Consider the following 14,283-nt stretch of genomic DNA (forward strand, 5'->3'; position numbering starts at 1 on the left):
AGCTCTCGTAAGCAAAGATGGTATGCCCACCACTTGGGCAAAACTAATGGAAGCATCGCGAGTCTTCGCGAGAAATGAAAAACAGATTGCCCAAGATAGGGCAAGAGAAAGAGCGCATCAGGCTGAATCACCGCGCAGCAAAGAGAAGAGGGCCAAACAGAACTCTGTATGGTCCAGGTTGCAGCCAACAAGTTTTTCTTCCGCAGAAAAGCAAGCGCAACCAAGCTCACCCCAGCCCCAAAAAGATGTTCGTAGTCGCGGGGAGGGTGACAAGAGGGAGGGCGGCAGAGATCCTAGCAGACCTCTGCCAAGAATATGGACTTCCCTCACTAAAACACCTTCACAGGTGTTAAGTACTGAGAATGTCCAATTCAAGCCCCCCAAGCAACTACACTACAAGGGACCGCAAAACAGTGGCAAATATTGTGAATTTCACAAGTCCCCGGGCCACAACACCGACGCATGCCATCATTTAAAGGATGCGATCGAAAAGGATGTAAAGTCAGGCAGGCTGGCTCACTTGGTGAAAAACCCAAGAATAGAAGATGAGCAACCGGAAGGAGCCTCTGCCAACAAGAAATACAAAAGAATCTGTGTGGCTGAGGGGGGACGACAAGGGCAGACGTCAAAAAAGAGAAGCGCGCAAATCCACGGAGATTGGCGCGAGCAGCAAGTTATCTTCCCAAGAATCAGGGGAGGCCCTTCAATCAGCAGCCCTCTCGTCATCACCACACACATTGCTCATTACGAAGTGTCAAAGGTCCTGGTGGACACTGGAAGCGAATCTGACATTATGTATGAGCAATGTTTCAGAAAGTTAGACCCGGCAGACCAAGCGCGGCTAGAAATTGTGAACGCACCAATCTGTGGTGTTTCAAATGAAATCATCCATCCCCTTGGTCAGATTCAGTTTGAACTAACTATGGGGGATGATGAGCACAAGCGAGCCGAAGTTGTCAACTTCTTGGTCTTGCCCACCACGTCATGCCACAATATGATCCTGGGTAGGGGAACGATTGCCCAATTTAATGCTGTACCGTCGCCAGCGCACGGCGCATTGGGGTTCCCGACACCAACAGGCGTAACATTTGTTTATCGCGATCACTTGTGCGCAGTGACAAGTACGCCGCGGGAAGGGAGAATGAAACTTCCAATGGCGGACAATGCGCCAGAGAAGTGGATTTTAAACCCAAAATTCCCAGAGCAAACGGTCACAATTGGCGCTACCATTTCAGATGAAACGAGATTGAGAATGAAAAAGTTGCTCACAAAATACACGTCAGTCTTCGCGTGGCAACACTCCGATATGACTGGGGTCCCGCGAGACTTGGCGCAACATTCTCTTAACACGTTCAAGTCGGTGGAGCCAATTGCTCAGAAAAAGAGAATCATGGGGGATGAAAAGGCGAGGGCCATGAATGAGCAAGTTGAGGACCTGTTGCGCGCAAACATCATCCGCCCGATCCGATACCAGACGTGGGTAGCCAATCCTGTGATGGTAAAGAAAAGCAACGGGTCATGGAGGATGTGTATTGACTTCAAGGACCTCAACAAAGCATGTCCGAAAGACTGTTACCCCCTCCCAAACATCGACGCAAAGGTGGACTCCGTGGCGCCATTCAAGCTCAAATGTTTCCTGGATGCCTACAAAGGCTATCACCAGATTCAAATGGCACCACAAGACGAAGACAAGACTGCCTTCAGAACCGACAAGGGTGTTTTCTGTTACACAAAAATGCCCTTTGGTTTAAAGAATGCGGGCGCCACCTATCAGAGACTTATGGATTCGGTTTTCAATGAACAAATTGGAAGAAATCTGGAAGTCTACGTTGATGATTTGGTGATCAAGAGCAGGGAGGAGAGACAAATGCTCAAAGACATCGAGGAAACTCTTCAGCGCCTAACGGAAGTTAACATGAAGCTCAACCCGAGCAAATGTACTTTCGGCGTGGAAGAGGGGAAATTTCTTGGTGTAATGGTCACTAAGGATGGTTTCGAGGTGAACCCTGAAAAGGTGGAAGCCATCCTTGACATGCCTTCACCATCCACCATGAAAGAGGTTCAGAAGCTGAATGGTAGATTGGTGTCAATCAACAGGTTCCTAGCGAACCACGCCAGCAAATCTACTCCATTCGTTAACACTTTGAGGAACTGCTTGAAGAAGAGCCAATTCAAGTGGACGCCTGAGGCTGAGCAAGCTTTCAGTGAGATAAAAGAATGTCTCATAAAGCTGCCCGCGCTCACAGCTCCACTTCCTGGCGAAACCCTAACATTGTACTTGTCAGCTGGAGATCGCGCTATCGGCGCAGTATTATTGGTGGATCGCAAGGGGATCCAAACGCCAATATACTATGTGAGTCGGGTGCTGACAGACCCTGAGACGCGCTATTCCATCATGGAAAGGTTAGTTTTGTCACTAACACACGCGTCGCGCAAACTTCATAGATACTTCAATGGTCATCCTATTGAAGTTCTGACTGGTTACAACATCCAGCAAGTCTTGCGACGCCCCGCGCTCTCCGGAAGGCTGACAAAGTGGGCGCTGGAGTTAGGTGAACACACGATCACCTATAAGCCCCGTCCAGCAATAAAGGGTCAAGTTCTGGCGGATTTCATCACGGAAATCCCAGAGGGAAAGATTGAAGAAGCTCAGCGCGAGGTAGATCCTCCGCGAGCAAATGATGAAGAAGATGTTTGGAGGCTATTCACTGATGGAGCCTCCAACAGCGAAGGATCCGGCGCGGGCCTCAAACTGGTGGACCCTGATAATCATGAATATACTTATGCTATTAGGTTGGACTTCAAGAGTACCAACAATGAGGCTGAATATGAAGCCCTGCTGGCTGGTCTGCGCATTGCGCGCAAGTTTGGAGTTAAGAAGCTAGAGGCCCATGTTGATTCGTACTTGGTAGCAGCACAGGTCAATGGCCTTTATGATGCCAAGGAGAACACCATGCCTCTATATCTAGAGCAGGCGAAAAAGCTCACTGAGCAATTTGACAGCTTCAGAATCATTCATATTCCGCGCAGTGAAAACAAATCTGCAGATGCGCTGAGTAAGATGGCATCAACCAGTTTTGATCACTTTGGCAAAGATGTCAGGGTAGAAGTAATGAGCAACCCGTCGGTGGTAGCGAAGTCTGTCTTGGTAACCCATACAACCCCTTCATCATGGATAACTCCAATAATGGAATTCTTGAAGGAGGGAAAGGTACCAGATGATCGCGCACAAGCGAGGAAGATAAGACACAAGGCGCATAACTATGAACTGCTTGACGATACATTATATCGACGCTCTTATCTTGGGCCGCTCATGAAATGCTTGGATGCTGAGGAAGCAAGCTATGTGATCAGAGAGATACACGAAGGAATCTGTGGAATTCATGCTGGCCCGCGCATGGTGGTTGCCAAGGCAATGAGCGCAGGCTACTATTGGCCAGGCATGTACTTGGACGCTTTAAAAGAGATCCAAAAGTGCAAAGCATGTCAGAGCTATGCGCCAAACACCATGCGGCCAAAGAACAACTTGATTCCGGTAACCTCAGCATGGCCTTTCCACAAATGGGCAATCGACATTGTGGGTCCCCTACCGCAGGCGCCTGGGCGAGTAAAATTTTTGGTTGTGGCAGTAGACTATTTTACAAAATGGGTTGAAGCCAAGCCACTAGCAAAAATAACGGCCGAAGCAATGAAGCAGTTTATCTGGAGCCACATCATATGCCGTTTTGGCTTGCCCATGGAAATTGTTAGCGATAATGGCAAGCAATTCACTGACAAGAAGATTTCCAGATGGCTCAAAGAATTGCGCATTAACCAAATTTTCACTTCAGTCTATCACCCTCAGGGGAATGGACAAGTGGAACGCGCAAATCAAAGTTTGTTAAATGGGCTGAAGAAAAGGTTGGAGGGAGAATCTCATTCTTGGGTCGAAGAGTTACCTAATGTCCTGTGGGCGCACAGGACATTAAGCAAAACTAGCAATGGCGAATCCCCGTTCAGCCTAACCTATGGGACAGAGGCTATGATCCCAGCAGAAATTGGATGCCCATCCCATAGGGTACTCATGATGAGCAAGACTGATAACGAGCGCGAAAGAAGATTGGACCTCAACTTGCTTGAAGGGCGCAGAGAAGCGGCTATCATCAATGAAGCCAAATACAAGAAAAAGATGGAAAAATATTATAATCAGCGCGTTAAAGAATGCCACTTCAAGAAAAATGATTTTGTCCTTCGAAACAATGAAGCTAGCCGCGCTATACCCCCAGGAAAAATGTCCCCCAATTGGGAGGGACCTTATCAAATCTCAGAAGAATTGGGGAAAGGCGCGTATGCTTTAAAAGATTTGAATGGAAAAAAGATACCGCGCGCATGGAATGCAGCACAGCTTAGAAAATGCTTCATGTAAAAATTCAAATATGTAATCAAGGCTTTTAAGCCATCATGAATGATGATTCGCGCTATCTTTCAATATTTGTTCTATTACCTTTGCATACATGTTTCACACTTCCTTTATTAATTTGGAGCAATATGACAACACTATATTGACTTCAAACCAAAATAAAACGAAGTAAAACATACATGCGCGAGCCTTAGCTCAAACACGTTAACGAGTCTTAACTCTAAAAACGTCAGGGCCTTAGCCCAAAACAAAGAGCCTTAGCTCAAAACACTCACAAACATCCATCTTACATCCCGCGCAGCCTGATCATAAAAATCCCTAAACACAACTAAGGCAAAGTACATGCCAAATCATAGTTGTTGAGGTCTCAGGTCGAGGTCGCGCACGGAATAATAGTGGATATCTGAGTAACACATGCTGACATGTAATGGCTAAAACTCATAATTCCATATAAAAAACGCGCGACAACGAGGCGCAAAAAAGGAATAGTGAAAAGTCATCGCGCGTGTCAGCATAAACAAGATACTGCGAAACCACTTACAAAATAGGACTATGGTTAAGTGAATAATTTCCTTACAACCTTGTTCTTATTTTAACGTGCAAGCATATCTTATATATATACAAGCAAACATGAAGAGATGAATGGAAATGCGCAAGATGTGAAAAAGGGAAAACAAATTTCATTCCATAGCGTTGAAATTTACAAGTATGATGAGTTACAAATTACAAATAAAAATAAAAACATGAAGGGCTTCTCAAGTCTCCACGTTGACATTAGCCTCTTCATCATCCTCATCATCGCCCTCGGCATCTGGCGCAGCCTGCTCCTCTTCATCTCCAAACTGACCATAGTCAAGTTCTTCCTCCTCATTGGAGTCTTCTATCACGACGGTGTCAGGAGCAGATTCTTTCGCCGCGCCAGAACCGCTTGCAGGGGCAACATCCCCCGCGCCACCATCATCGCCACCAGCCCCCTCGCATTCATCGAGCAACTTCTTTAGCGCGCCGAGGTCGGGCTGGTCAGCAAGCGCAGCAATCTGCAAATCAATAGAAAAGTATTGAGTACAAAACACTTGGAAAATTAATCAAGAAAAACTCATTAAGGTCAAGGTACCTGAACAAGGATGGGGATGGGAGTACTCATATACTTCTCCCCCACCGCGGCCATGTCCGCGCAGGCCGCGTCGCTCTTGTAAGGGTACTCGGATGGGTTCTTCTTCAACATACCATATTCGTACCCATCCGTAAACCCTTCAGCTCGACCCACCAAGCGCGCGGCAGCATTGCAGTCCATCACAAGGGCCTGAAACTCGCCAGAATATTTCATCGCCAAAGCGCAACGAGTCATGCCCTGTGACACCAGCCATTGGCGATCCTGCGCGAGGCCAGCAACAGACGTCTCGAGGGCAGGAACCTGGGAGTTTAATAACTCCACAGTTTCCTTGGTCTTTTTTAGCTCCTCTCTATCAGACGCTGCTGCCGCCAAAATTTCTTCTTTTTCCGCCTGCGCAGCATCAAGTGCTTCCTGGCTAGACGCTGCCGTCGCCAGGGCCTCATCTCTATCGGCCTGCGCGGCCGCCAAATACTTCTTCAGGCGCGCAACCTCGCTCTCCAGTGATGATTTCTCAGTGATACTCTGGACGATAGCTTGGTCACGCGCCTCCGCCTGCTGTTCCAAGACACGCACTCTCCGCGCGTACTTGGCAACTTCAGCCTCCGCCACCTGCTGCTTCTCCCGCGCAGCTTGGAGCTCATGCCCGCGCTTAATAAAGGCGGTGTTGGAACTTGCTCGGTTTTCGCTGAGCTCCGCCTGGAGTTTCTCAGCTCGTGCGCGAGCATCAGAAAGGTTCCAGGCAGCCACCTTAGCCTCTTGCTGGGCTGCCACAAGAGCATCGCGAACTTTAATATAATCACGATGAAGCTCTTGGGAGGCAGCAAAGAAAGCCGACCCAGCGAAAATGTGATCGTTGAGCAAGTCAGCGCGGGTGCGCCCCTCCTGATACCTCCTTTCAGTAGGAGGCACGGCATGAGCCCAGAAGTCCTCGCATACGCCCATGGATTGGAAGGAACTGTCTTCATTAATATTCCATCTCGGGCGGTAAACGTGGTCACCTTCCTGCATAACACAAGAAATGTTCTAAGTCATAAAAACATACTTATATGGAAGTACGCGCAGCGGAGCAACAAATTAAAACATACCTGCGGGGATGAAGCAGAAAAGTCAGCACCAACCCCACCAGAAGTCTGCGCTGCGAAGTCTTGTGGCATCGCATGGCTGGCGCGGTCTCCCAAGGAGTCCTCAGCTTGGGCCCCCTCAGCCTCCTCATCTTCTTCAATAGGCCTCTTCTCCTGCGACCTGGAGGGCTCCAAACCAGTCTCGCGGGGAGGGCTGCGTGTAGGAGGAGGCGAGGGAGGTCTCGGCGTCGCCATTTCGGCGCGCAATACGGCTTCCTGCTCCTTTGTAATCCCAATATGGGGAGACTCAGCACTAGCAGGAGCAGGAGCAGAACCAGCGGCGCCGGCAACGGCGCCAGGAGTGTCACCAGCAACTTGTACGCCAGCTACAACTCCTATGAACAAATCAACAAGGAAAATTGGTTTATGACTGGATCCAAAAGAAAAAATTCACAAGACAAATGTGCAAAACATACCTTGGCGCAATTCTGTTCGCGCGGTGAACATCGCCATAAAGTTCATTCTACCCTTTTCAGAGGGTAGAACAGGGGACTTCGAAGCAGCCCCCGGCGCAGCCTCAGCACCTTGTGGCGCCTGCGGCTGAACTGCGACCGTCGCCGGTCCTGCAAACATTCAAAGGGGCAAAGGTTTAATAATAATTCAATCAGATGAAGATAAGCAAAGTATACCTGTCGCATGCGCGGCACTGCTTCTCTCTTCAGCCGCGCGAACGGAGGAGGTGACGCCACCATACCTCAAGTGGACAGGAGGTCTGCCCACTTTCATAGGCAGGGAAGCTAAAGAAACCTTGGTAGTAAACACCTGGGTTTCCTTAGGTCCCTTCGTTTGAGCATGGGGATGAGCGACAGGGGTGTCATCTTTCTTCTGTCTCTTACTGCCCCCTGCGCCAGATTTCCCCTTAGCTTTGCGCTTTAGTAGGGGCGCCTCCTCTTCCTCCTCCTCCTCTTCCGCGAGCTCCAGCTCGTAGTTTTCGAGCGCATCTGCAAATACAAACAACAGAACTGTTAATAAACTTTGGTATTCTAAAGGAATGAGCATAAGTGCGAAGGCTTACCAGGCGCGTCGCTATCAAAGTCAAATTCCAGATCCACTGGGATGAACATGTCATCGAAGCGATCTGGGAAACCAACCTCCCCAGCGCCAAGCGCGACGGAGCCACCCTCCACTTGATCATCATAAGCGGCATGGATATAATCCTTGGTGACTGCGCAAAAACAAGTCAAGTGATATCAGCAAAAAGAATTATGTTCGCGCAGAAAAAGAAATAAAGCAATGAAATAAACTTACACAACCCGTCGACTTGGATAACGGGCTCAAGCGCGCTGTCGGTCCACAGCTTACTCATGCCGACCCCCACCAGCGCCTCCTCGCGAATTTTCTTGGCGGGGGATGGTTCGGTGGTCAGTTTCTTAACCCAGGTGCCGGTTGGGTTCTTAATAACATCCGCATCCGCGGGCGCAGAATCGATCGCGCGCATCGTCATGCGGATGGGGATTACACCAGCCCTGATGTAGAAGAACCTCTCAGACCAGTCATGAAGGCTCTTGAATGACACGGTGCTGCACTTAACCTTCTGACTGCGAGGAATAAAGGAGATCCAAGAATCTTGGATCTTGGGCTTGTAAAAAAATTAAAAGCGCCGAGGGGTGGGCTCCTCGCGCTGTGATTTGCACATGAACTCGAAATGAGTCATGGGCACAAGTCCAAACGGATGGACTTGGGATATATGAATCCCGAAAAAACGTAACACCGCGCCTACAAACCTTGTCATCGGAAGACGAAGGTTGCAGTGGGTGAAAAAATGTGTGTACAGTGAAATATAGCCGGGAGGCGGGTCCGCCGCCGTCTGCCCGGCCACAGGCAACATGCAGCCAAACACAGGGGGGAAACCCTGTGACGAGATGAGGCTGTCGAGATCGGCCTGCCTCAACTTGCAGGGGATTTCATTCCACCTTTTCGTGGCCTTGGTCCTCCCTACTTCCTCCGATGTGGTCTCAACAACCCTCTTCCCCTTGCCCTTTTGCTTCAATGTCGACATCACCACAGATTTCACACGGCGTCTTCGAGAGGCAATAGAGGTGATTGAGGGGTTAGAGGAGTCTGAACTATCAGACATACAACTGCAGCAACAGATAATCGAAGATTCGAAACGATGAACACACTCAAATCAGAATATGAAAGGCAGAAATTCGAAAATTAGCAACAATGAAGATGAAGATAAAAATTTTTTCCTAAGGGCCTGCTTTTATAGGCCCAGGAGAGAGAAAAGTGGCAACTGATCGGATTTCACGCGCCCCCACTCGCAGGTGTAAGCCAACGAGGGCGCGGCACGTGTCCCTAACACTGTTGAGGGGACATAAAAACGTAACGGACCTGCCACGGAGCAGAGACGCGCCCCCACTCGCAGGTGCAAACCAATGAGAGCGCGACACGTGTTCCAGACAGCTGTGCGAGGGGACATGAAAGGCAACTGTAGCACCTCGAGCACACGAAACGTCTGACACGTTTACGGCGCACGACACGACCAACCAACCACGTGTTTGGACCCTTCGTTTCAACCAAATGGATAGAACTTCGCGCAACGATGGAAACAACCAAGAAAACGACAAAACCCCATTAAAAAGACCAAATCAGTAAGTCTAATATCTATCTTACCGCGCTAGCGCGAGATAAGACACACATTAGACTGGGGGGGCTTGAAGAGGTATGTACCCGCCTCAACACCGACCAAGGCGGGTCAACCCACAAGATAAAGACATTATGAAGGCACAAAGCCAAAACCTATGCGCATGGCGCATACAAAACATGCTCAGGCATCATATGCTCAGGCACACATATGCTCGCGCATCACATATGCGCGCGGCGCATATCACATGCTCGTGCATATCACATCTGCCCAGGCACACATATGCTCGCGCATCACATATGCGCGCGGCGCATCAGCGCGCGGCGCATATCACATGCTCTTGCATATCATATCTGCGCATGAAATATCTGCGCGTGAGAATAAAGAGAAGACCTCGCGCATCCTCAGGATTGGCGCATATCACACATGCACATAATCGACCTCGTCCTTATCCAAATCAGGATTAGGGCAACCTTGATTGTGCACGTCAGACAACCTTCCAGAAGGCATCTTTTTAAGGAGTAAGAATATGCTGATGTTGACAGCTGCCAAATGAAAGGTCGACAACTCAGCATGACACATGTGCTACCACGTGATTACAACCAACGAGAAAGCGCCAAGTGTCCCAGAGGACACGTGGCGCAGTGCGATTGGAGGAGGCCAACGAGGTTGAGCCTAATCAGTGGAAACCCTAGCACTATAAATACAGCATCAACTCCACTTTGATGAGGACATTCATACTCAATCATTGACAGTTACAGACATTGATTCACATTGAAGCATATTCAATTACATTCACTGACAGGCAGCCCTAGTCAGTTACTTTCTCATACACAGAGAGAATCACATAATCATACAGAGTAACATACAGTATTCAGCTATTAAGCAATACTCTCCCAATTCCCTTACTCTCACATTATTATCTTCTCCTACACATACTTATTCTCACGCCGGAGGGTTACCCCAAAGAGGACCCCTCTGTCCCTTTCTGAGGGGTAAGTAACGGCGCTGTTCATTTTGTAGGTGGAAGAACACTGATCCAGAAGAACCATCGGTGAAATAGTATAATCACACCCGAGGAAAGTAGATCTGCTACCAGTGAGTAGATCCACGTTTCTTCATAGATCAAACTAACGAGTCAGTGATCAGGTTGAACTAACGACCCTGAATGTTGAACTAAAACCAATACACGACTTATCATCGATCAATTGTACTTTAAGTGCAAGTAGAAATTCTCTATCTTTACATGTATACACGACTTATCATTGATCGATAATCCGTCTCTGGTGTATATAGGGCCACAGTCGAAATGATCGATCCTATGGTTTCCTATGTACTAGCTCTTCTTCATGACACGCCCTGATATTGATTTCCATTAAGTTGTACGATGATGAAGGCAATATATCGCAACATTGTCGTCTAGGCGCCTGCAACTGTTCACAAATAACCCAAACATCATGAGTTTTATTAATAAACTCAACTTTTTTATTTTTAAAAGACAAATTTGTGTGTGACCAATTACCACGGGTTACTAACATGTTTGACGTGACAATTCAAAACCTACTTATTTGTGTATCTTATTCTTGTTGTTTTTCAAGTAGCGTCAAGAATTGCCGCATCTAAGTAGACAGGGGTGCTTATAAACCGTTGAAATCAACTAAACCGCCCAAAGTCCCAAACCAAAGAAATTTGGTGGAATATTTGGCCGGTTTGGGGTTCATTTTTTATGGTTTGTCAATTTAATGGTCTTGTTTGTTTTGGAACTTAGAGAGTACATATTATTATTATTATTATTATTATTATTATTATTATTATTATTATTAGATTATGTGGTTATATATATGTATAGTCTATATATGAAATACATTACCTGTTTTATGTCTAGATTCAACTTTTGGGAATATACTTAACTTCTTTGATTCTTCTTGGAGATGACATGCCATATGTGCAATTTTGTTCTTCCATGATTCTATAAATGCTAGTAATCCCATCTTTCGTCGAGTTCACTCTATCCAAGTGAAACACGGCCGGTCTTCTACAAGGTTCGCGGTGATGTCGTCGCATATCAAAATTAAAAAACGTGTTAAAAACACGATTCTTTAGCCACGGTTGAAATGTAACAGGAGTACGAAGTACATCGGGTACAAGAACATGGACCCCGAAAACTTCAATAGCATAGCCCCATGATATCGACACTGTCCAAGAATACCAACGGTCATAGCATACGGTTTGTTGCAAGATCCGATGAGGATCTTGGTTTGCAGCTTCGTATAGATGGCGTAAAGCGTTTGTTTCCGTCATGTTTGGGAAGATCGGATCAATGCGGTCCGGATGATGGAGAGACACCAATGGGTTCATTGGATGTGTCATCAATAATCCAAATGCATCTCCAGTAACATCCATCTAGTTAAGTATAGAAATATAATCATTAAAATATTAAAATACAAGAAAAGCCAAAGTTAACAAAATAACCATTAAAATATAGTGATTGAGTACCTGGCTAACCAACGGGATCATGGTGATTAATAATAGTACCTGATGAAAACCAGGCTCGTTAGTAACCGCAACCCCAAGCTCAGACAAACACGATGAAATCCGACCATCACTACCATACAAATGTGCATATCGCTCCAAACACGAGTCAAGAACCTTTGCCAAAACCTTAGCCAACGGATAACTTATCGCAAACCCCGCCCCACCATACGCCATAGAAAATGAGAAATGTCGATTTTGTACATAACTCTCCGATTTCGACCCTATGTAATACCATAGATTATGATCATATTTCGACAATGTCTTAACGAGATTCTCCGGAAAGAACAATGTATCATCATCCCCAAACACAAACCACCTAAACCAAAACAAAACACAATTTAAAAAATAAAAACATAGATATATATATAAAAAAAAACCTTAAACAAATCAAACTACCTAGCATTTTTATGGTTTAATGCTACAGTCTCCGAAACCACACGAGCCACCCGAATGGCTGACCGGAGGCCACCATCCCACGTGTAACCAAACCGGGAGGTATCATTGGAGATACAAATAGGAGGCATGTCCGAATCATAGTCGAGAAACGTGTCATTGTCTAATGGAGCATCAAGAAAGATGCAACCTCGCATGTTATCATGGTTCCACCACATGTTAACGTATTCTTTTCATCTAGACCATGATTTCGCGGTCGAGGCAATCCCGAAAATAATATGATGAATGGAAGTGGGGTCATTGGATGAAAGGTCATGGTGCATGGAGGGTCTTGTGTTGGAAAGAATTGAAAACAAGAATGAAGAAATATAGAGGATTAAACAAAGAATAGATATAACCAAAATGAGGGTATTCAATCTAGAATTATATGCAATGTTGTTGAATTTAGAACTCCGCATTGTTTAGGGTTGGAGAAAATGTTTGAAGATGAAATGGGTTGAATTGGACATGAGAAAAGGTCTTTTTGATGATCATGAAAAGTCAAAATTGTGATGATATGATTATGATGAAAATAAGGTTTTTGAAGTAGAATAGAATCTTGCTTGATGGAAAAATTAATGTCAAAAACATTTGAAGTAAAGTGGTTAGTGAAATGATTTGATTTGGAGATGAGAAAAATGTTTGACCACAAAGGTGAGAGTTTTATTTGACGATCAACAAAAATCGAACTTTAATATGAGGAAATGATGTGTGATTGACATAGAAGTATTGACATATGATATGAGTTAATATATTTAAAATGGGTATACTTTTAAATCGTCTAAAGTTACTTACATGGTCTATTAGATGTAGGTATATCACTTTTACTTGAAACCCGTATCCGAACTAACTTGACTCGAAGAGCCCGAACCCGAACCGAAGTAATTCGGATTGGTTCTTGGGTTTGATTTATAAGATTTTGTGTTAACCCGAAAAACCCGAATAAACTTTTAGTTTTGAAATTAAATCTATTTTTATGTATAATATGTTATGTCTTAGTCACTAAAGTTATCAGAATCTGTAATTGACTATAGTCATTCTAATTATTATGGATCGATTTCTTATATAATTCTGTTTAATACTAATAGCAAACCGTAATCGAACAACTAAATCACGCCCGATTGAATACGACTATGATTCGAGTTAGTTTTACTCTTCTTTTGAATTGTTTTATCAAGTTATGTTAGTTTATTATTTGATTATTTATGTTATAAGCAAAGAAGAATATGTTGTTTTAATTTCATCATTGTAGTTTTTTTTTTAAATTGGTTGTGTGTTTTTTTTTTCTAAAATACTCGAAACCCGATTAACCCAACCCGAAAAACCTGAACCCGAATTACCCGAACACGAAAAACCCATGAGAGATTTGGGTTGGGTTTCAGGTTAAGATTTAAAACTTTGAAACCCGAAAAACCCGACCCGAAGAAAACGAACCCGAAGAACACCCGAATGGAAACTGTGTAACTAGTGGGACATCCTGAATATTAAGCAGCATTGACTTACGAACATTTTTCATGTTTTTCTCAATATTAATTGATTGTGTTCTGATCATAAAAACATGTGAAACATGGGTTGTTGTTATTATTATTATTATTATTATTATTATTTCACACGTTTAGATGTTTAATTTGAATTCTAGTAATTAGTTTTCGCGTTTCCAAATTTGACAAAATTTGTCAAAGTTAGATATTGTTATGAAAGTATATGATGTAAAAACATATGATAGATACGATAGAACATATATGGGACCATACGATATTGTTATGAAAGGATATGATGTCAAAGTTAGATATTATTGCTGAGTTAATGGGACCATCAAAATGATCCTAACAATGTACCTAATAGCAGCCTTCTATAGCCTTCTTAGCTATAGAAGACACATGTCTTGTAGATCTTATATAAAATTGCTATAATAAGTCGTTAAGACAAAATGCCGAGTAGAGGGTTAACTTCGAAACAAAATCTTTAGTTTCGTAACGTAAATGCTATCATAGGTGAAAGGGTAACACCCTAAATTAGAGGTGCACAAATCGGGTATTAGAAAAACCTGGGTTCGGGTATGGAACCGGGTTCGGGTATGATCAGGTATTGGAAA

General features: G+C 45.0%; 1 protein-coding gene across 1 annotated transcript; it reads right to left on the minus strand.

Annotated features, from left to right (window-relative positions):
- Positions 1–11,108: 11,108 nt before the first annotated feature.
- On the minus strand, positions 11,109–12,367 carry LOC143630552 (uncharacterized). The gene is made up of 3 exons (XM_077099542.1): positions 12,153–12,367; positions 11,718–12,072; positions 11,109–11,624 (listed from the first exon to the last, which is right to left on the minus strand). Exons 1-3 carry the CDS (start codon positions 12,365–12,367, stop codon positions 11,109–11,111), a joined length of 1,086 nt encoding a protein of 361 aa, XP_076955657.1.
- Between the last annotated feature and the right edge of the window lie 1,916 nt (positions 12,368–14,283).

Source organism: Bidens hawaiensis, unplaced genomic scaffold (genome assembly GCF_021521415.1).
Source record: "Bidens hawaiensis isolate Kalapana, Puna unplaced genomic scaffold, B.hawaiensis_p1.1 tig00000512_1, whole genome shotgun sequence".
In the NCBI taxonomy this organism is placed as follows: domain Eukaryota; kingdom Viridiplantae; phylum Streptophyta; class Magnoliopsida; order Asterales; family Asteraceae; genus Bidens; species Bidens hawaiensis.